Here is a 22,991-nt window from a genome sequence, read left to right on the forward strand (position 1 = left end):
GAGCAAGTCATTAATCTCAGGACACTTAAGTGATCCTAGCACTGCCCAGTGCAGCCCAACCACTTTTTGAATATTTTCTGCCTAAGTTGACTAAACACCAACAGTCAGACCCCCGAAACAGAGCAAGCCCACTTCCTGTTAGGAGTGGCATCACCCATACTTCTGGTATGTTGTTTAATAAGTCCTTTTGCTTTCTCTGTAACTTTGTCTTACATCCTTGAATTCTTTCTCCCAGAGAGCCTTTCCTCTCTTACCAACTGAAGGAGTGAAATCTAGTCCTGACTATAGTCCTGACTGTGGCTTTCAGAGTCCTGAGTGCTAGAGCACCAAGGAAAAGTTCCCAGTATGATTGTTATCTTTGCAGGACGGGGTCTAGATCTTCCCCCTAAGGGGTCTCAAACTCAATTTACCTGGGGGACCCTCCTGTGACCTAGGGACATATTCGCCTTGCACGGAGTCAAGCTGGGTTAGATCCCCGGCATCCCATATAGTCCCCCCACACCTGCCAGGAGTAGTTTCTGAATGCAGAGCCAGGAGTAACCCCTGGATGTGGCCCCAAAACAATAACAAAATCCTTCCTGCTGTACTATCTCTATAGTCCTATCCTAGGTACCTTTTAATAAAAAGTACTACGGGTTGGAGCCAGGGGGGAAAACACCAGAATAGATTTGAATCCAATTACATTTAAGGCGGGTGGCACGACCTACTGCCATTCTACTAACAAGATGACCCAAGTTGGATGAATTCATTGGCAAACTTTTTACTATATATATCAATAATTTATCATTCATTATATGTGTACAACTATTGATGGCTGCTAAAGAATACAGTTCCTCACAGTCCAGGGAGGAGAATAAAACACTGTCCTTGTTCCCATTTTACAAAGGCAAAAACTGAGGTTCAAAAAAGCCCAAACGTTCGCCATCAACCAATCGGATTAGGCGACGAGCTCGGCGTGTCCGGCCTCCCCAGCTCGGCCGCCTCCTGGGCTCTTCCTTCCTCCTTCCCCTCTCCCCCTCCGCGGAGGCCGAAGCGCTCGCGGCGCTCTCAGCTGGCGAGACGCGAGTCACGAGTTTTCCTCGGGGCGGAAGGGGGGGGGGGCTCCTGCCGCTCGCTGATTGGCTGGCGCTGGCGCCGCTCCGGCCTTGTGATTGGTCGCCGCCTCTTCCGGCTCTCGGGCCCGGCCCGGACCAACGGGCTCCTCGGGCAGGGTTTCCGCTTCCGCCTTCTCCCTCCTTCCTCCTCCGTCCCTCCTCCCGCTCGTCCTCCGCCCGCCGTCGCTTCCCGAGCGGCCGCTCACCGTGCGCCGGGCCCGGGGGTGGGGTCGGTGGCTTGGCTGTCCGTGGCCGTTGAACCGCTCTCGATGGCTGAGGTGGATCCGTTCGGCGCCCCGGCCGGCGGCCCCGCGCTGGGGAACGGGGTGGCCGGCGCGGGCGACGAGGACCCGGCCGCGGCCTTCTTGGCGCAGCAGGAGAGCGAGATCGCGGGCATCGAGAACGACGAGGCCTTCGCCATCCTGGACGGAGGCACTCCGGGCTCCCAGCCGCACGGCGAGCCGCCGGGGGGTCCGGGTGAGAGTGCGGCCGGCGCTGCGGGGGGAGCGGGAGGTGGCGGAGCCGGGCCCCGAGCGGGTGGGTGGGTGGGCGAGCGCGAGGCGAGCTCCCTGCGCCCTTGCCACCTCCAGCGGCGGGCGAGCGAGCGAGCATCGCGCCGTCCCAGGGCTGCGAGGGTCCGGGCAGCCGAGCCCGGAGGTGACAGCTCGGCGCAGGAGCTTCGGAGGCGCTCGGGAACTTTCGCCTCCAGCGGAGCCTGGCCTTGCAAGCACGGCCGCAGTGCTGCTGAGCGGTCTGGCCTGGCCTGGCCTGGCCTGGCCTGGCAGGGCCCCCGACTGACAGATCCCGGGCACTGAGTGGGTAGGGAGGGGGAGAGGGAGGATCACTCCGAGTCCCGATCGTAGTGAGACCCCCCCCCCCACTTCTCCGGATCTAGCCCTGGAGCGACCCCGACACGGTGGGACCCGGCGAGGGAGGAGGAGCGAGTGGAGTGGAAGTGGTCTCGGCGCAGTGGGCCCAGTGCCACCGTAGCTAGCGGTGCCCAGTGCCACCTCCTCTGCAGTCGGGGTGCTGTACATGATTTGGGGCTTGGGGTGGGGGTTTCTAGGTCTAATTAGGACCCACAGGCTGGGAGTGGAAGGAGAAGTGATCACCCAGAGACACCCCCACCCCCCACCCCTGCTGCTTTGACCTCTCTGCTCAACTGCCCAGCAGTGTGGATTAATGAATGGTAAAGAACTATCTGTCTTCCCAGGGATGTAAGAAGGTGCTGTTAGCCCTATAAAAGGAAACGTAGCCTTTTCATTTCTTTTTTGCTGTGTGCGGGGTGAGGGAGGTTTCACCTAAGGAGGTGAGGGCAATGCAGTGCAAATGTGATGAGTTGTGCTGGCCCACACCAAGGCTTCAGGAGATGCAGGGAGCTCCCAGGAGAGCCGAGCCGAGCTGAGCCGAGCCGAGCCGGGCCGGGCCCTCCCTCGGTACGGTGCACTGCAGATGAGACAGGAACATCGGAGCGGCCGTGCTCAAAGGAGAATCTGGAAAATTTTTTGTGCCAGTGCACAGAGCCTTTTGGCAGGAGAAGGGGGTTGGGAGGTGGGTGCCGAGGAGTCCTGTTGGTTCTCAGCTTCTTAGGGTTTTTTTTTTTTTTTTTTTTTTTTAGCTGCCCTGTGCTGCTTTTTAAGCAAACTAGCCCATCCCCTCCCCCCCATGAAGAACATGACATGAGTTCATAAAGTGGGATTGAAAGAATGTTGCTTAACTGGGCTGTGGCTTGGGATTTAGTCTGAAGTGATTAAAGGTCAACTGATTTGTGGGCCTTGGTTTTGTCTGGTCGGAGGGTCTTTGATATCTGTCTAGGAATAATCACATTTACCTTTTATATTCTTAGTTTACTTTTCTCGATTATAACAGAAGGGAAAAGCAGTTATATAAATGACTTAAGAAAAAAAGAGCAGGTAAATAACTGAGTCCTCCCAAGGCTACGCACTCTTTTAAGACTGTTTGCGTATTCTGTTGAAATGATTTAGCAGGGGTGTAGTGAGAGAAGAGGCTATCATTTAGCAGGTTTATTTATTTATTTATTTATTTATTTATTTATTTATTTGAGACTACACCTGGTAGCCAAGGCGTTGCTTTCGGCTTTGTGCTCTGGAGCCACTCCTGGCAGTGCTCAGAAACTAAGATGCTGGGAATGCAACCTGGGCCTCCCACATTGCATAGACTGAGTGCCAGGAGTCTTTGCTCTGGCTCTAAGAGGAGGTTATTTTAGAGGGGCAGGTAGGACATAGTTGGGAGGATCAAGGACCCATTGAGACAATTAACATTGATTAATACAGTGTCAGTTTTGCTTGCCCTTGTGTCCCCAGTGCCCAGTAGGGAACCTGGTACTTAGTAGAGGAAGGAACAAAAGAAAAAACAAAGAAGTCAGGCCCAGGGGCTTTGTGTAAGTCTTGATGATAGGCTGTTGGACAGGGAGAAAACATAAGAAAAGAGCTGGACATACAGGCCACATCAGACGTCCAGCAAAGGGAAGGAAGGGGAGATTGCTGACTTAGTTCCTGGGAAGGACTTTCTTAGTGAACTAAGCATTTAGTGACTGAGAGCCAGATCACTGCCAGTACAGCTGAGGTTGGTAATGTTACAGCAGTCAGACAGAAAGTGTTGCTGGGGTCAGCACTTTACTTTCTTCGGGGATTAGGGAGAAATCTAGGTTTCCCCTGCCATCCAGGCTGACTAAATAGCACTGAGCTGCTTTCTGCCAGCAAGAGAATCTCTTTTGTAGATAGACACATTGCCTCTTTACCTTTCCTCCCTTTAATTTAAAAAAAAGTTACAATTGTGTGTGTGTGTGTGTGTGTGTGTGTGTGTGTTGTGGTGGGATGAAACCTAGTGCCTCACATATGCAGAGTAACTGTTCTACCACTGAGCTGCATCCCTGGCCCTCTTTTTTTAAAATTCAGAGACTCCAGGCAGTGGTCCTCAAACTTTTTTTTTTTTTTTTTTTGGTTTTTGGGCCACACCCGTTTGACACTCAGGGGTTACTCCTGGCTATGCGCTCAGAAATCTCTCCTGGCTTGGGGGGATTGAACCGAAGTCTGTCTTACGCTAGCGCTTGCAAGGCAGACACCTTACCTCTAGTGCCACTTTCCCAGCCCAGTCCTCAAACTTTTTAAACAGGGGCCCAGTTCGCTGTCCCTCAGACTGTTAAAGGGCTGGACTATAGTGAAAACAAAAACTATGAACAAATTCCTATGCACACTGCATATATATATATATATTTTTTTGGGGGGGGCACACCCGGTGGTGCTCAGGGGTTACTCCTGGCTGTCTGCTTAGAAATAGCTCCTGGCAGGCACGGGGGACCATATGGGACACCGGGATTCGAACCAACCACCTTTGGTCCTGGATTGGCTGCTTGCAAGGCAAATGCCGCTGTGCTATCTCTCCGGGCCCCGACACTGCATATATTTTATTTTGAAGTGAAGAAACCAAGTGGGAACAAATATAATATGTGGCCTGCGGGCCTTAGTTTGAGGACCACTGCTCTAGAGGGTAAAATTTGTGTTATCCTAGACTTCTTGAATGTGAGCTTAACTTTGTTCTCACACAACTTATGTAACTGCCAGAGCCACCATTTTTCCTGGCCTCAGTTTCTCTGTAGAAGTGTGGATACAGGCGACAGAGGGCTTGAAGGAATTTATACACAGTACCTGATGTCTTAATGCAGCGATACTGCCCTGAACAGGCCCCATTTCCCCTTGATAAATCATTTTTACAGTGCATTGTCACAATATATAGTACCTGGCTATCATTATTCCTTGGCGGGGGGGGGTGGAGAGAGAAAGGCAGGCATCACAGTATCTTAAAAGTTTTCTTAGTGATGGAGTAGTGTCATAGCTGGCAGTGCTGGGCTATCATGTGGTGTTAGAGACAGTTCTGGACCGTCTTCCTGGTCTCTGAAGATACAGATTCTACGAGGCAGTGCTTTCTTTTTTTTTTTTTTTTTTTTTTTTAGTTTTTGGGCCACACCCTGTGATGCTCAGGGGTTACTCCTGGCTATGCGCTCAGAAGTTGCTCCTGGCTTCTTGGGGGACCATATGGGACGCCGGGGGATCGAACCTCGGTCCGTCCTAGGCTAGCGCAGGCAAGGCAGGCACCTTACCTCCAGCGCCACCGTCCGGCCCCGAGGCAGTGCTTTCTAATGTGCTTTTTAGCAGAGATGTGGATGCCAGAAGCTTTAACAGATTGAGGAAATAGAAACAAAACCTAAGCCTGAGGTGCCCAAAGGTAACTTTTACCAACCCCTTCAGAAAGAAATCACTCAGTAGCTTACCCTCCTCCGACCTTTTAAAGGACAGGTGAAAAATACTCCCTAATTGCACCTGCAACTACTGGTCCCCTCTCTACCCCATTGTTGAGTGATGCCCCCCATACGCTCACCCGTGGGTGTCATTGTCCATTCTGGGAATCACTGATCCTACTCACTTGAACTCCCTTGGAGGATGAGATTTGGAATGTTAGAAATTCTGGCAAAGAAACAAATTTTGAGACTGAGGGGAAACCATTTGGGTAAAGTGGTCTAGGAACTATTGAGGAAGGAAAATGATCAGTCTAGAAGTGCTAAAAAGGCTCAGTTCTGGGGCTAAGGCAGAAGGAGAGAGGGTTGGAGTGTGTGTGTGTGTGTGTGTGTGTGTGTGTGTGTGTGTGTGTAAGGCAGAAGGAGAGAGGGTTGGATCCCGCGCGCGCGCGTGTGTGTGTGTGTGTGTGTGTGTGTGTGTGTGTGTGTGTGCGCGCGCGCGCGTGTGCGCACGTTTTCTCAGCTGCAGGTTTGTTTCGGCCACGGATTCTCGAGCAGCTTCTTGGATCTGAGTCAGCCATGCTTTTTTTGTTGCTTTCCCCTGCCACTTTTATCAGCCAGAGTTTTCACATAAATCACCTGAGGGTCAGGGTTGACATAATTAAGGGTACTTGTGCTAATTAACTCAGAAAAGGTGAAAGGAAAAAGTAAAGTGATTTTAAAGTTATAAGACAGACTGCAGGAGAGCTAGGGAGGCTGTTTCTGACCAGTCCTTTCATAAAGAATCAGAGTGGGGTCTGGAGTGATATCCCAACGTGTAGGGCATTTGCCTTGCATGCACCCAACCAGGATGCAGTCCCTAGCATCCCATATGGTACTCCTAGTTGCTGGGGGGTAATTCCTGAGCACCTCTGGGTATGGTCTAAAAATCAGAGAGAGGGGAGAGTTCAGGGGACCCTTAGGTATACTGTTTTGCTGAACATTTTCTTAGACCCTGTACTTAACTCTGGTCTTTCAAATCTAATAACTCTGGAAACTCTGTGGTCTGACCTCTTTATCTTAAGTGAGAACTGATCATCATGGGAACTAAGTGGTGTTTCTTTTTTGGTTGTAATTTTTGGAATACACCCAGTGGTGCTTGGATTACTTCTAGTTTGCTTGGGGGACTGTATGGGATGTCAGAGATTGAACCTGGGTCGGCTGCGTGAAAGGCAAACACCCTACCCTGCTGTACTGTCTGGCTCAGGGTGGTGTTTCTAAAGTTGCAAACTAATGACCCATCTAGTCAACCCAGGATTGCTTGATCCAAATGATAGAGGAATTAAGAGCTGGAGAGAGAGCACAGCTGGTAGGGTATTTGCCTTGCATGTTTGTCTTAGAGCCTCAATGGCGAACCTGTGGCACGCATGCCAGTAGTGGCACACGAGGCCTTGCAGCTGGCACACAGAAAGGTCCGCAATTAAGATATTCGGCGCGGTGGGAGGAGAGTGTGTCGGTATCTGCTTTGCAGCTCACCTGGCAACAGGGCCGGACTGGCCATTGGGAGGACTGGGCATTGTGCAGCAGTTTGAGCACTCGGGCTCAAAAAGGTTAGCCATCACTGCCTTAGAGTATAGAGCAGTGGTCCTCAAACTTTAAACAGGGGCTAGTTCACTGTCCCTCAGACCTTTGGAGGGCAAGACTATAGTGAAAACAAAAACTATGAACAAATTCCTATGCACACTGCATATATCTTATTTTGAAAGTGAAGAAACAAAACAGGAACAAGTACAATATGTGGCCTGCGGCCCTTAGTTTGTGGACCACTGGAGAGGGAAGGGCATTGCCTTGAATGTGCCAGACCCTGGCATCCCATATGGTCCCCTGAACACAGCCATAAGTGATTTCCAAGTGCAAAGCTAGGAGTAACCTCTGAGCATTGCATTGCTGGGTGTGACCCAAAGGTAAATGGTAGAGGAATTAAAGTGGGTTTTCTAACTAAAGATTAATGTCTGGAAGTTTATTCTAACTCTGGATTCTTGTGATGCCTTGGAAAGTTTCTTCCCGGAATGTTGGTGGGCTTAGCTTACTTTCTTCATAAATTAATAGATTCCTGTAGTCAAGAGATGACCCTTTGTTTTGGCCATTTGATAGCCATTATAGTAGTATAGTAACTAGAAAGAGTTCAAGGTACTGTTCAGTTGTTACAGATGAAGTGAGTTTTCAGATATAAAGGACAGACCACCTGTAACTTAACAGAAGATGGGGAGGAGAATTATTTCTAGCTTTGTGGATGGACTCACGATTAAAGTCTTTCCTGTAGGGAATAGCCCTGGGCTGGAAGAGATTAACCTATGGTGTTCTACCTGTAATATATTAACTAAAGTGTAAACTGGCCAGAATAGCCACTGTAGGCTCAAGTATCTCACTCTTTTTGCTCCTCACAAAAATAAGTCCAGATGGGCTCAAGAAAGTTTTTTGGGGGCATTGGGAGAGCTTTCTCCAACAGCTCATGGTAGTGGGACCACTTCTGGCATTGTTAGACTCTTTATCAGTCAACTGGGGTTATGCTACCAGGGTGAGGAAACTCCAGGACTATTGCCAACCTTTCTAAGGAAGGTGACTCTATGTAGTATGGGGAGTGGGAGGCATTGAACCACGGATGGCTGCATTCAAGCATGCACCTTAACCCTTGTACTCTCTGACCCTAAAGAGTTGTGTGTGTGTGTTTTAAGTACAAGAGAAAAGTGATTATTTCAGAATAGGGAAGGTTTTTTTCATATCAAAGCAGATCCAGAAATCATAACTGAAAAATTGATAGTGTCTGTATAAGGTAAACCTCTTTTGGTGTTAAATATAATCCATATGGAAAGACTGGGAAATATACATAGTATCAGAAGATGAATAATTAATACATATCTAGAGAGAAAAGCTAGAAAAATGTAAAATATGATACAAATTCAGTTTTTTTTTAATTGATGGTCTGAGAAATGTGGCTTTTCTTTGCTACTAGTAATACATAAATGGAAGCAAATGGCTAGTGATTTACGAGTCTTGACTAATCAGTTCTACATTGGGAAGTTAATTTGTATATTTATTTTTTGGGAACTACACCCAGAAGTGCTTCAGGCTTATTCCTGGCTCTGCTCAGGAATAAGCATTCATGGCCGTGCTGGGAGACAATATGTGGTGTCAGGCATTGAACTGGGTGGGGTTAGTAGTGTGTAAAGCAGCACCTTACCTACTGTTCTAGCATTTGGCCAGTTCTAATTGATGACTGAATCCATTTTATGCCTTGCAGATGCTGTTGATGGAGTGATGAATGGCGAATATTACCAGGTACAGAATACTTTATGTTCGGGCATAGTGATCCAATCATTTTTTCCTGTGATTTTAGGGAACTTGAGTAGGGGTTTCTTCACTTTCCTGGATATATTACTAGCTGGTATGTTAACAGCCAAAGTGGAAGGATTTGGAAAAAGGTACATTGACTGAACATTCCTTGGCAGTTTTATTGGCCTTGCCAAGAAATCTGTGGCTAATAGTCGCTAATTAAAAAATGTTGTGACTGCACTGTTATTTGTATTTATTTAATTCTCACCACTCAAAGGACCTGTACTCTTATTATGCCTGTTTTATAGACTAATAAACAGGGCACAAAGGTTGAATTTGTTTCTCTAAAGCAGGGGTCCTCAAACTTTTTAAACAGGGGGCCAGTTCACTGTCCCTCAGACCATTGGAGGGTCTGACTATAGTAAAAACAAAACTTATGAACAGATTCTTATGCACACTGCATTTATCTTGCAATGAAGAAATAAAACAGATACAAATACAACATGTGGCCCACGGGCCATAGTTTGAGGACCACTGCAAAGTAACAGGTTATTGTTGGTAAATCAACAAAATTTTCATTGAAAAAAAATGGTTGGGGTTGTGGAAAGATAGTACAACAGGTAGGGTGTTTTACCTTGCTCACACCCAACCAGGTTTGACTCCAGAATCCCATATGGTGCCCCAAGGCCGGCAGGGGTGATCCTTGAACATAGAGCCAGGACTTAGCCGAGCCCCCTGAGCAATGCTGGGTGTGGCCCCAAAACAAGACTAGAAAAAAAAACAAAAATGAAGCTGTGGGGGAAAACGTTATAGGTAGTATGTGGTGAGTTAGGGTGTATGGGAAGGAGCGAGTTACTAGTGTTCATGAAGACTTCTTCCCCTCTGCATTACAGCTTTTGATTGCAGTTTGGCTTGTATTTGCACAACATGAGAACTTGCTGCTTTATATAATTGAAAACTCTGGGATAGGCTAGGTGTCCTCGATCTTGGACTTTGAGTCAATTTTTCTAGGACTATTGCTCTGTGAGTAGTAGTTTCATGTTCATTTATTTCTCACATTGACAAAATGACTATAGCCATGTACATGCTATATTTAGAGCTAGGTAGAGGTTTCTCCCCTTTTCCCAGTCACAAGTCCTGCTGTTCCCTCCACACCAACTGTAAATTGCCCTATCACCTGGGCGAATATGCTGTGATTGCTTTGTTTATGCCTGAATTTAAGACTTAAGTCTTGGTTAATCTAAACCAGAGGTGGGCAAATATTTTTTGTAAAGCCAGATACTATACCTTTTAAGTATTGTGGGTCATAAGGTCTCTGTAACATAAATTTTAAAAATAGGTGATGACCTGGACCCTAGTTTCCCTTCCCAGATTTTGAGTGTGGCTTTTAGAATGAGACAGAACTGGGTCCAGATCTTGACTTTTCCTCTTCCTAGCAATGCATTTGGCCATAGCATTTCTCTGTGCCTCAGTTTGATTTCCATACTGTGAAATGGGAATAAAACTTCTCTTGCAATATATTTGGGAGATGACTTTTCATGTGCCTAAATATGGGAAGTGCTAATACATAAAACATAATTCTTTTTGTATTTTTGTTCATAGTCTAATTAGGTTAACCCAATATTATTCACTAGTTTAACAGGTAATTTACTCTATAAAGATAAAATCATTTTTCAGTTTGCTTATTAGCTTCCAAATCTTTCTGACCTCTTATCCTCCCCTAAGCCTCACCCTCAGCTTGTGACTCATAATTGCTTACCTTTTATTTTCTTTGTTGTGTCTGTAGTAACTATATCTTTTGGACTCTTTTCTTTCCTAAAATTCACTTTAATCTGATTAGATGGTATTTAGTGACCTATTTCCTGCATTGGGAAGTCAGTTTCTAGACCTTGCTCTGCTATGTTATTTGATATGGCACATAATCTTTGTCAAGTGAGACAAGTAACACAGCAGTGTTCTAGTAAGGTCATTTCCAACCCACCCCAACTTTCCCTGTCCTCTACTCATAACACATTTTTTTATTATTCTGCCTCCCTCGTAGATTATACATAACCAGGGGCTTCTGACTCACATAAAGTGCATTTTAGGAAAGAGTTTTTGGTACTGATAGAGCACAATTGTGTTTTGTGTTAAGGAGAGTAATGGTCCAACAGACAGTTATGCAGCTATTTCACAAGTGGATCGATTGCAATCAGAGCCTGAAAGTATCCGTAAATGGAGAGAAGAGCAGACGGAACGCTTGGAGGCCCTGGGTAAGGAAATCCCTTTCTGTCCCTGGTGTCTCTTGTCAGTGGAAGCATTGACCTGACTCCACTTGTACTCACTTTTAACTTGAATTAGCTGTAACATTCTTTTCTAGTACTGGGGAGGATAATTTCTCAGTCCAAAGATCTCCTCATGTAGAAATGCCTAATCATAGATCGTTGTGTGAGAAATAATGTAGTCCAGAAAGGTCAAGTGTTTTCTTTCTTCTGTGAAAGACCAAAGTGGTGCTGTGGAGAGAGCCCTGGACTTATGTGAATGTGTGGGTCTGGACCAATCCTTATTCAACCCAGCCTTAATTCACACCTGGCTGTGGGCACTTGTGTACTAAAACTATGGGTTTTATTTATCTGTGGCCCAAGATTGTTATTACTGACCTCCAGGGTAGTCTGAGCTGATACTTAGAAGAATGTTTTGTAAACTCTGAAGTACTATATATATATCTGGGGCACCTCCTTTTATCCTTTGAAGGTTGAATTTAAGGCAACATTTAATAACTTCAAAATGCGGTAGTTAAGGAGATTGTAATGTTTGTGGAAATAGGTGCAATTTACTTTTCTTACCCTAATATCCCAGTAAAGTAAGTCTTAAATATTTTTGTGGGTGAGGAAGATGAGGGTCGACGGTTAGTCAGTCTTGAATCACATAGCTTACAAGTGATAGAACCAGAATTTCAATATCAGTCTGCTCTTGAAATTCATAGCATTGTCCCCATCTCACTGTGAAGACCATCCCCAAGATCAGTGCCTTCAAACCTGACCTTTAGTGAACAGACACCAATGGAGTCTTGGTGTCGGGCACACAGGGAGACTGTTGCCTGTGTGCTTTGGGTTGGAGAGGTGTGGCAGACAGTAGGGGTGCCGTCCACGAGATATTGTTCCTCTTTACTAAAAGTTCAAATGCAGGATTGTTGAGAAAAGGGAATGTATAAAGTCCTAGATTCCATATCAAGCCTGGCCCATCTTCATGTAATTGAGCCGTGTGTGTGTCAGTCAGCGTATATTTTGTATGCTCACGGGAGTCTTTTTGGCTTAAGGTACAGACATCCCGTGCTTTGTTTCTAAGTACTATATGTCTAGAAATAAAACCCACGTGTCTTGAGAACCGCTGAATTAGTAAGGACATAATTCCTTATTTCTTTTATGTCAGTGTCTGATGGGGTCATTGACTAGGAAACAGGAAAGGATCTAATATAGCCAGTTGCTACCAAGTCTTAGTTTATCTCCAGCCCAGTGTAAGTGAAGAGAGGACATAACCCCTTTTGAACCTTTATAGGACTGTCCCATAGTGATTGTTTTCTTGTTGAAAAAAAATTTTTTTTAAATTTTTTCTAGAGGGGACACTACTTGTGGCCGACGAAGACTACCTCTGGCTGTTTGGGGTAGGAGGCTCTGTAGTACTAGGAGTCTACCTCGGGTCTTACACATGTGAGACCTGCACTCAACCACTGAGCCATACTCCAGCTCCATGAAGAAAAATAAATTTTTAATTAAATTTTCTCTTAGAAATGAGGCATTGGCTCTTGGTTTTGGTTTTTAGTGATGTCTTTGATAGAAATAATCTTTATTCCCTGCGCTATGTGGTAGCTCCTAACTATTTGTGATTGTTTAGTACCTGAATTACAATGACCGAGAACAGAATTAAAAGCTTTAATTTTAATATAGCCACTTGCGATTAGTAGCTGTTATACTGGATGGCCCAGCTTTACACAGGTCATTATGTGCTTGATTTCTTCTTCTCTGTAAATCTCTTCTGATATTACTTGGAAGTGAGGCCATGCTGGTCTTTGTGCTACTAGAATAAATTTTTGCTCTATGGTGAAGACACTGATGTCTGGGAAAATTGATTTTCTATTCCCATTCTCAGATTTGGCACTTTGGTCATGTTGCTTAAAATACTGTTCTCTTAATCCAGGATGTTTTCTTGAAGGCAGCCCAGGCTTTGGCCTTGCCTTCCAGTGGAATTAAGTTGGTCTGTAAACTAGGTGTTTCTTTGGTTTCACCTTTTTTTTTTTTTTTTTTTTTTGGTTTTTGGGCCACACCCGGCGATGGTCAGGGGTTACTCCTGGCTGTCTGATCAGAAATAGCTCCTGGCAGGCACGGGGGACCATATGGGACACCGGGATTTGAACCAACCACCTTTGGTCCTGGATTGGCTGCTTGCAAGGCAAACACCGCTGTGCTATCTCTCCGGGCCCGGTTTCACCTTATTTATTTATTAATTACTTAATAACTTACTTGCAAAACTGTATGAAAGCTCAAGATGCTAAAATTTGAGATTTAGTGTCAGTGATTTTTAACTTAGCACTGTCCCCATATTCTCAAATAATTTTTTCTGTGGACAGTGAGGAGGGCGGCCAGAGGAGGAAGGACAGCTGTCTTGTGCCCTGCTTCTGCAGGAACCCTTCATCCTTTCCTCTGCCCTCCCCCCAGACCACGCCATTCCACTAAAGCTTTCACTCTGTCCTTTCAAACTGAGCATTTAGAAGCCTCAGTCCTTTTCACCAGTGTCACTATACAAAGCTTTAAAAACAAGGAGACGATTCAAGGGACTGTTTATGCAGTAACTTAGTCTGTGCAGATGGTCACGATTTATATTTAAATTAGGTTTATATTTCAATGATCAAGTTCTGAATTCTGTTCATTCCTAATATGTACATTAGAGTTTCCTTATTCTGTCTAAGCTCTCTACAGGCTGCCTTTGAATTCCCAATAGAATAAGACAGTGCTGTATGCAACTCAACCTCTTAGTGGGTTGGGGATTGGGGGTCACAACTGGTTGCGCTCAGAGGCTACTCCTGGCTCTGCACTCAGAAATCGCTCCTGGCAGGCTCAGGGGACCCAATGGGATGTTGGGAATCGAAGCAGGGTCTGTCTGGGGTTGGCCGTGTGCAAGGCAAATAACCTACTGCTGTGCTATCGCTCTGGCCCCGACCTCTCTTGACTATACCTCTTGATTCTCAAGTCTCCGAGACTGTTTTAATTTTTTCCTAGAAGAACATCTACCATATTTAGTTAAGAATGCCATGTCACATCTTCAAAAAAAAGTATTATCCAACCTGAGGTGTGGAAGAGGAGTTTGTAGGAGTTAAAGGATTACCTAGTTTGAGTACCCAATTCTAAATTAATTGTATTGACAGTATCATTAGAGAATCATCTAGACCAGGGAGAGAGTTAGAGAGGGTTTTACCTTACATTTTGCTGATCCCAGTTGGATCCTGGCATTACATAGGATCCCTTGAGCTCTTTGAGGATTACTTCTGAGCACAGATCCAGGAATGGTCACAGAGCACTGCCAGGTACCTCCTTTCCCTCAAAGAAAGATTATCTAATTGATTTTTCTCAAATTGGTACCCACAGAGGTTCCCCCTATTGGTATTTCCACATCTCCGTTCTTCCCCTCCTTTTCCAGCTCAAACATATACCCCGCAAAACTGGTGGTCCATTTAGGTTTCAGTGGACTGAGATTGTTTGGTGAGGCACTAGATTAGGAGTCATTACACTGCAATCGGTTGTATAAATAGTGAAATAAGTCTTTGTTTTCTTCACTGTTCTGCAACACATTTGTTGCCTGCAAGCAGTATGTCTTTCAGAAGACCAAAATAAACCGGTGGAAAGAACTTCAGTTTCTGTTTTGTCTCATTTGTTTTGTTTGTCTCTTTTCTCCCTCCAAAGATGCCAACTCTCGGAAGCAAGAAGCAGAGTGGAAAGAAAAGGCAGTAAAGGAGCTAGAAGAGTGGTATGCGAGGCAGGACGAACAGCTACAGAAAACAAAAGCAAACAACAGGTCAGTCCTGGGTGATGCGCACACTGGACTCCATGATGGCATCTGATTCCATTTCTGCCAGCCAGCGATTTGCAAAGGAGTGCTCAACACTTAATGTCCAATTCAGCTTGTTCAACCCTCTCAGTTGTAGTGAGTTCTGCTCTTTAACTAAGAGTTGGGTTCATACATCTTACACAGCACGGGGCAGAGGTAAGGTATGTATAGAGACCGTGTATATAAATGCAGCTCTGTGGGGAAGGCAGATTGCTGGAGTCTTCCAGGACCCCTGTTAGGAATGATTATAGACCTGACCCTGGTGCAGCCTCTAAATACAGCTCTGCAAGCTGCTTCCTGAAGGGGCTCATTAGTAGGGAAGTGTGCTTTGTAATTAGACACTCCAGGCTGTTTGTTGAAGTGACTTCAGAAGGGAGTTTCTCAGAGTGCTTATCTGTGTCAAAGGGACTTTGAGTTGACTTTAAAACACACACACACACACACACACACACACCTTATTTAAAATTATCTTACACACTTTTCAAAATTTACTCTTGGAAAGGGAAATATTGTGGGAAGAAAACATGTTTTCCCATCATAGCCGTGCCCTTCCTCATTGCTCAGAAGGGACAGTGCTCCTCTGAGGGGAGGCAGTAATGATGCTGCTTAGTCCCTGCTGAGTGCGATGGACCCAGAGCTACTCCTGATGGTGCTGGTAGAGTTGAAGCACCTGTTCTTTGCCAGAAGTGGGTGCCATTGTGGGTGACTATGCACATGGGGTTCTCTGCTTGCCCCCTTAGGCCTACCTTGCTTCTCTTAGCTGCCATTTGAGCTACTCTTAAACCGCCTTCCTGTGGGGTACCAGGCTGTCTTGGTGATCCAGAGCGGGGTGCCATGTGAAGGTGCACCTGCTGGGGACCAAGTCACATTCTGTAAACATGTGATGTGCCCTGCCTGCTCTGTGTGAGGGTTGGGCCGATGCAGGTACAGAGCTCCCAACATCTGAAGCACTGGGAGATCCTTTGTGCTCATTCAGAAAAGGCAAGATAAGCTAATGCAAACACCACATGAGGCCTGGTGCTGTTTCTCTAGTGGGGTGTCAGCCCCTGTATCTGCTCAGAAATACTTTGAATAGCTGGACTGGTACTTCCTGTTCATAGGCCCTGGGGTTCACACAGTGGGCAGATGCTCCGGCTTCAGGAAAGATCATGTTGGCAATTGGCTTTCCAATGCTGGCAATTGTTCTGACCATTTTTGCTGAACTGTATCCTCTTCATAAGGAATGTGAGGTCTTTCTGGAAACAGTGGGTTGTCCTTAGAATAATAAGATAGCACAGCGGCGTTTGCCTTGCAAGCAGCCAATCCAGGACCAAAAGTGGTTGGTTCGAATCCCGGTGTCCCATGTGGTCCCCCAAGCCTGCCAGGAGCTATTTCTGAGCAGATAGCTAGGAGTAACCCCTGAGCACCACCGGGTGTGACCCCAAAACCAAAAAAAAAAACAAACAAACAAACAAACAAAAAGAATAATAATCCCTAGTTTTAGGAACCCCACAGATTTGGACTCTGGTTACATGGAACTCCTGGTTACATGGAACTATATAGAATGCTGGGTTAGATAGTAGCATAGTGGAACCACACACATGGGAGTGGGGGTGATAGTTCCCCAGCACTTAGTGTCTAGGGCTATTTGATTTCTAGGGAAAAAAAACTGTAACAAGGGGCTGACCTCAAGAGCAGAAAAATAAGAGGCACACTTAGAGGGCCCCCCCAGGTTTTTGGGCAGACAAGTAGTTTTTACTCTCATTTCCAAGAGTCTTTAGAAACTGGGGGGGGGGTGCTGTTAGGAAACTGCCTTGGGGGGCAAATCCTGGTCATGTAGGCCCTCCCCCAGAGCTCCCTTCGCTGCTGCTGCTCTGCCCTACCTTGTTAGCACTGAACTTTATTTTATTGGGGTGTGGGCAGCTTGGGCCACTCCACTTGGTGTTCAGGGGCTAGTTTCTGACTGTCAGGCATATCCCTGGCTATCCTGGGGGATCATACATAACTAGAACTGGACCTATTGGGATGTAAGACAAATGCTTAATTCCTGGCACTGAAATTTAAAGAACCTTGCCTGTATGTAGTGGCTCATCTTTCCCTTGACTTAAGACAAATCAAGGTGCTCATTGGAAGCATGTGCCTTTGCCCCTCAGTGATATTTGTAGCAATTGGTTATTTTTAGGGACTGCAGAGAAAAGGCAGAAAAGCAAAGAAGTTTGAAAGAGGAGACAGAGAGGATAGCAAGGGCCTGTCTTCAGGCATGTTCCTTTAGCCTCTTAGTTTCCAGATGTCCCCCATCAGCCCCAAGTCCAGAGTGCCTCTGGACAGGACTGGCTACAGTTAGCACACAGGTTTTTCCTGTGTGGCCTGTACAGTGTCAGTCTCACATAACACATTCCTTCTATGTCTCTAGTAAGTCCTAAATGGCACTCACTGCCCCAAGCTCTGAAGTGATACGTGATCTCTCTCCAGTGACCACTTTTTAACTGTGGAGACTGGCTTCTTCCCTGTGCAATGCTATTAATCACCAGCATTCCTCATTCCTTTCTAGACCATCACAGAAACACTCTCCCAGTAACAGGTAACTTTTGTGGTGACCTCTTCCAAGGCTCATGAACACTGTTAGAACCCGATTCCTAGGGATGGCATGTTGACTTTGCACATGCATTCTGAGCCAGTGAGTGTCCTGTTGCATGCCTGAGGCTGCTGCTCCCTCACTCAAGCCATCCTGAGCCCATTGAGCCTGACTGTTCCTGCCTTCAGGCTGTGGCCCAGGTTGGATGTGTATGATTATCGTTTTGTCCCGAGCACTGACTCTTTAGTCTTGGGACTTACAGGGGAGTAAAGGAGCCTGACGCTTGAGCTTTTGCTATGTTAGTAATGCCTGGACCAGTCATTAAATCTTCATTTTCTTCCAGTAGGGGCCGGCCCACGTTGAAATTGATAAGGTTTTGCACTTTGTGTTCCCTCAAGGGATGATGGGTTTACAAGCAGGTCCACCTTGGCTTTCCCTCCCACTCCTGCCCACTGTACAGCTCTGTTTTCTTTTTTCCCCAGTTAGTCAAATTTGGATGTGAGCAGGAGACAATGTTAAACAGCTTAACAATAACACACAACCCTGGACCAGCTATAGCTCTGTTTTCTTGCTGACTCACTTTGAGTTAGAATCAGGAGTTCTTTTCACTTTGTTTAAATCTCCACAAAATCGAGATGTGTGAATTTAAAAGTAAACAGAAAGTTACGGATTTCCCTCCAGGTCAATAGGGAGCTTAGGTTCATGAGCAGATATGATTGTCTTTGAGAAAAAATACCCAAAACACATGGTGAAAACCTGGGGAGAGGGATGTTCCCTGCCTTTCCACAGTGGACTGTCAGGGTCCAGGGACTCTCCTGGGACAACAGATTCAGAGTCTGCCTGTCTCCTGCATTGTAGACTCCTCCTTATTCACGGTACTACTGTGAGAGCGCTAGCAGAGTGCCTGGCTTCATGGCACCCATTAGAGCTAGTTAGCTGGCTTAAGACGGGGCTCGGACCGGCCCAGTGCTAGGCTTTCCACACCAGACCCTCAAGCTGCTCTTCCGCCAAGTAATGGGGCTTTCAAAATGACTGGATATGTCCCACCATTTGCAAATGATCCTGCTCAGCCAGTGTGGGGAAGAAGTAGTCAGGTGATCCCAGAAAGATTGGTACTAGGACCTCTGACAGGTGACCTGGCTTCCTGTTCACGCTGGTGTGGGGAGACAGAGCCATCAGTGAAAAGTCCTAGGAGGTTATGAATGTGGTCCCTCAGGCATCTTAATGCTAACATGGAGCCAGCTGCTTCATCATAAGCCTCTAGGAACACTCAGCGTCCTGGGTCGTTGGGCTGAGAATCACAGAAGGGCACAGCCCAGAAGTGGGATCTTACGAAATGGTGGTGATTGTGGGGGTGGGATGGTAGTGATCACACTGGAAGACTCCATAGTGCTGGCTCATAGGAAACCAGCCCCCTGATCCCCAGCACAGAATCACAGCTGCATCGGGGCAGCTCCCCAGCACACCATACCTCTACCGTGGGTTCAGATGTTTCTGCTTTTCAATGTTCTCTCTTTTTTCCTGCCCGCTTGCCTGCCTTTGGGACCTCTTGCTGTCTAGGGTGGCAGATGAAGCTTTCTACAAACAACCCTTCGCTGACGTGATTGGTTATGTGTATGTTGCAAAACTAATTCCTTTCCTTGTTTTGATTCTAGTTTATTCTCCCTTTATTTTACAAGTTGCTTTGCTCTATAAATAACTTCAAGTGGGCATTCTGGCACTATGCCTGTGAGTAGATGAGCTGGGGGGTGTGATCCATTGGCTGTCTTGCAAAGTCATGACACCCTGCAACTCAGACCACCATTATTCCATCCCATCCTGGGTTTTAGAGGGAAGGAAGAGACTCCCTTCACAGGGCAGCCATTCAGGGTTGGTCAGTGGTTCAGGGTTGGGGTGCCTGAGGGAAGAGGGAGGTGGGAATGTTGCTTAAGAGCAGGTGAAGACAGCACTTCCTCCCCTTTGTTCGTCCCCCTACATGGGGTTGACTGGCTCCAAGTGGGCAGAAGAGCTCAAAATACAGGATTGTCTCAGTACGTGTTCGTGATTCGTGTCTCTTTAGCATTCGTGTTGGAGATTGTTTAGCGGCTTTGGATCCATTGTTCCCTCCCCTGTCCCAAAGGGGCCCCCAGTTCTGACATCAGGACAGCCCAGCACAGCCCAGCATGGGCTGCTTGGACCTGCCTTCAGAGAAAACTTTGGGAAGATTTTTGGTTGTTGTTGAAAGATTCCTGTCAGCAAAGCACAATTGCTACAGACTTGAAAACAGTTCTTGCTGTTTCATAAGCATGTAGATTATAGTCTTTGATCAAGGGAGATGATGGGCGAAGAGAAGAACTTGTGGGTGGTAGGGGTGGGCTCCAGTTTGAGGTATATCGTGCCTCTAGGGCCTGTGGCCCTGATACCTAATTCCATTAGGGCCGGGGTTTCCTGGCACATCCTCCCCCCCAAAGGATTTGCCTTGAGACTGGTGAAATGCTGGACTTACAGGTGGTATTGGATTGGATTTTTGCACATTCTCTCTGGAGTAGAAATGGAGACTGGAAAGTTGAGTCTGGGTTTGCTGGGCAGGACGAGGATGGCCCAGCAAAGCCAGCTGCACGTCCCTGAGTGTAGAGTGAGTGGCAAGGGCATGTCTAGCTGACCGGCCATCTGCATTGAGCTCATCCTCATTTTCTATATCTGACCTAAACTTTCTCTCCTTGTTTCTTTTCTTCTTTTCACCTTTAAGCACAAACATAAACCATCCTTGCTACAGCCTAGAACAGTTAAGTAAACCTTTCTCACTGCCCCTAACTGTGTGTGCCATGAAGTCGCAGTGTTGTAGTGCTCTGGGCTTCAGCGGTGTTCGCCACGGCCATCCCTGTGAGAGTGCACCCCTGTCCCTACAGACCAGTCATCTCCATTGCTTTTGCTTTGCCCGTGATGCTTGTTGGAGTAGATGAATAGCGTTGTCTTTCCTCCTCCTCCCACTAGTTCCCAGGTGGGGGTGGGCTGACCTGGATGTGAAGGAATGTTGGCACAGGCACAGTGGCCTGCCAAAAGAGCCACACACAGACTGGGACGCCCACCCATGCCAGAGTGGGTCCTCATGTGGTCCAAGGCACCTGGCTGGAGGGAAAATGGCCAACTTGAGGCTGCACTGGAGAATGTCTTCACACCCCCCCTTTCCAGAATGGCTTTTGTCTCTAGTGCCTGTTCGCATGGGAGCTTTGTCTTGAATTCCTTCTGATCTGCCTTCTCTCTCCAGCCTTAGGAGTAAACCCAGAGGCTCTCATGGGCATTTTAGAAATCTCTAAATTTACTTGAAACTTAGCACTGCCCAACACAGAGGGCCGTGTAGTTCTTGACCAGCCAGCTGTTTGCTCTTGTTAGTGAAGGCAGCATGTGGCTGGCTGGCTCAGGACTGGGTTTTTTTTTTTTTTTTTTAATGTTCTGTATCCGAAGAGAGAGTGAGCCCTGAACCAAACACCTGTATTCCAACATTTTACACAGCACCCCAGGCATGCCATGCCCTGGGCCAGAGGCTGTTTGTTTACCCCCTTGGAAAAATCAGATGCCATTAGGTCAGGCATGAAGAGGCAGTACTTCTGTTACCAGGCAGTCTCCAGGGAGCTCAGAGTGGTTCTGCCTTAAACCAACATGCTTTGTTATTGCTTCCAGGGCAGCAGAAGAAGCCTTTGTAAACGACATTGATGAGTCGTCCCCAGGCACTGAGTGGGAACGGGTGGCCCGGCTGTGTGACTTTAACCCCAAGTCCAGTAAGCAGGCCAAAGACGTCTCCCGCATGCGCTCTGTGCTCATCTCCCTCAAGCAGGCCCCCCTGGTGCACTGAAGAGCCCATGGAAACATCTGCAATATCTTAATCCTACTCAGTGAAGCTCTTCACAGTAATTGGGTTAATTATGTTGAGTTCTTTTGGACCAAACCTTTTGTCTGTAGAGTTGATCATTGTTTGTGATTGCATGTTTCCTTCCTGTGTCCTCCCCGGCATTCAGAGAGGAGGGGAGGCGGCAGAGGGATGAGGGGACGCCTCCCAGCGGTGGCCTCAGCCTGTGCTTTTTGTGCATTATTCTGAAAATAAATTTCTGTTTCAAGCAATAACACAAAGTTTCGTTCTTGACCTCCCAGATGTGGTGCACTTTGATCCAAGGTTGCAAGTGACAGGGAATTGCCTTTTCTTTCTTCCTAGGCCTGAGGTGGCACAGCCCCAGCCTTGAATTGAAATAGCCACAATCCCACTAATGTCTGTAGAGGGATTCAATGGACCTTTTCATTTGGAAAGAGTCCCATCACTGAAAGATGACCACTTGCTGCCCAGCAGAGCGATGAACTCCTTCACCAACCTTGACATTTTTCTCCCAGAGGGTGCTTGCTTGTTCTCTCTTCAGCAGCTCTGACACAGTATTGCAGCAGGTTTCTGTCTGGGATATGCAGAATGTTAGACCTGCTCCTATATTTGGACAGTGAGCCTGGTCAGGACGGTATAACATGTGGCAAGTCCCATTAATCAGCATCTCACAGCAAACTTTGGGAATCTGTGCTTTCCCTACTGCTGACTTAGTCGGGTTTCTGTTGTCAGATCCACATGTATCCTCTCAGCCACTACTGGACAGTAGGACTTCATGTCTCCAAACTACATGTACTAATTGATGGTTTATTAACCATGGCATAAAAACATTTTCATCCCAAACTGCTCTTTGTAGGCAGCCTCTAGGAGACACCTCCATTCAGGTAGCAACATACGCTATGTTTCAGGACTTGATAATCTCCAGATTATATGGTTCAAGGAACTAAAGAAGCAATATTTCAGTTGTCTGCTTTATAGTTGTTATTTCCAAAGGTTGATAAAAATTCAGAAGGGAGGCCTCGCTGCTCGCTGTCCTCTACCAAGAAGTCTAACATCTCCTGTGGTGGTAATTATTGTGAAGGAGGGAAAACTCCCTTCCCCCATCTCGCTAAAATTCTTTTTTTTGTTGTTTTTTTTTGGGGGGGGGGGGCCACACCTGTTTGATGCTCAGGGGTTACTCCTGGCTAAGCGCTCAGAAATTGCCCCTGGCTTGGGGGGACCATATGGGATGCCGGGGGATGGAACCATGGTCCTTCCTTGGCTAGTGCTTGCAAGGCAGACACTTTACCTCTACCGCCACCTCACCGGCCCCATTGCTAAGATTCTTAAGTGAATGAATAATTCTTTAATCTGACCACAGGGCTGACATTGAAAATCCAACCACAGAGCAAAGCAGCCTGTCCCACTAACAGTAGGAACATTTCCTAAACTCCTGACCTTCAGTAGCCATAGCAGTGAAAACGGGTTGAGCCTCAAAGTTGTGGAGTGTCTGTGAGAGATCAATAGTAACTGGTCATTGTTCTGCTAACTTGACCTATCAAGGGGCTTGAAGAGGTGGAGGGTTGGTTTAGGGACTCAAGTTTTCAACAGTTAGTTTAAAATGACTTGGGGTCTGTTTTGATTTTGCAGTGCTAAGGATTGAAGCCAGGGGCTCACATGCAAGGAGGTACTGTGCCATCAAGCCACATCCCCATCTGGCCTAGCCTGGCCACTTTGCCTTTTAATGTCAAATTTTGAGGCATCATATAACTATTTTCTGGTGATCGAGGTTTATGTGGGACAGGGGAGGAAAATCAATAGCAGACCACAGTAAAGAAGTTATATGACCTTCAGAAGTTGTTCAATCAC

At 46.7% G+C, this 22,991-nt stretch overlaps 1 protein-coding gene across 3 annotated transcripts; it reads left to right on the plus strand.

Annotated features, from left to right (window-relative positions):
• The first annotated feature begins 1,277 nt into the window (after window positions 1–1,277).
• CLTA (clathrin light chain A) lies at window positions 1,278–21,403 on the plus strand. Of its 3 annotated transcripts, XM_049773962.1 has the most exons (7): window positions 1,278–1,571; window positions 8,630–8,667; window positions 10,796–10,913; window positions 14,598–14,709; window positions 18,857–18,910; window positions 20,025–20,060; window positions 20,957–21,403. In XM_049773962.1, exons 1-7 carry the CDS (start codon window positions 1,364–1,366, stop codon window positions 21,126–21,128), a joined length of 738 nt encoding a protein of 245 aa, XP_049629919.1. In that variant the 5' UTR covers window positions 1,278–1,363; the 3' UTR covers window positions 21,129–21,403. The 3 variants fall into 3 exon arrangements, with proteins under 3 accessions (XP_049629919.1, XP_049629925.1, XP_049629934.1); XM_049773968.1 differs by lacking the exon at window positions 20,025–20,060; XM_049773977.1 differs by lacking the exons at window positions 18,857–18,910; window positions 20,025–20,060.
• Window positions 21,404–22,991: the final 1,588 nt, after the last annotated feature.

This window comes from Suncus etruscus, chromosome 1 (assembly GCF_024139225.1).
Source record: "Suncus etruscus isolate mSunEtr1 chromosome 1, mSunEtr1.pri.cur, whole genome shotgun sequence".
NCBI lineage: Eukaryota > Metazoa > Chordata > Mammalia > Eulipotyphla > Soricidae > Suncus > Suncus etruscus.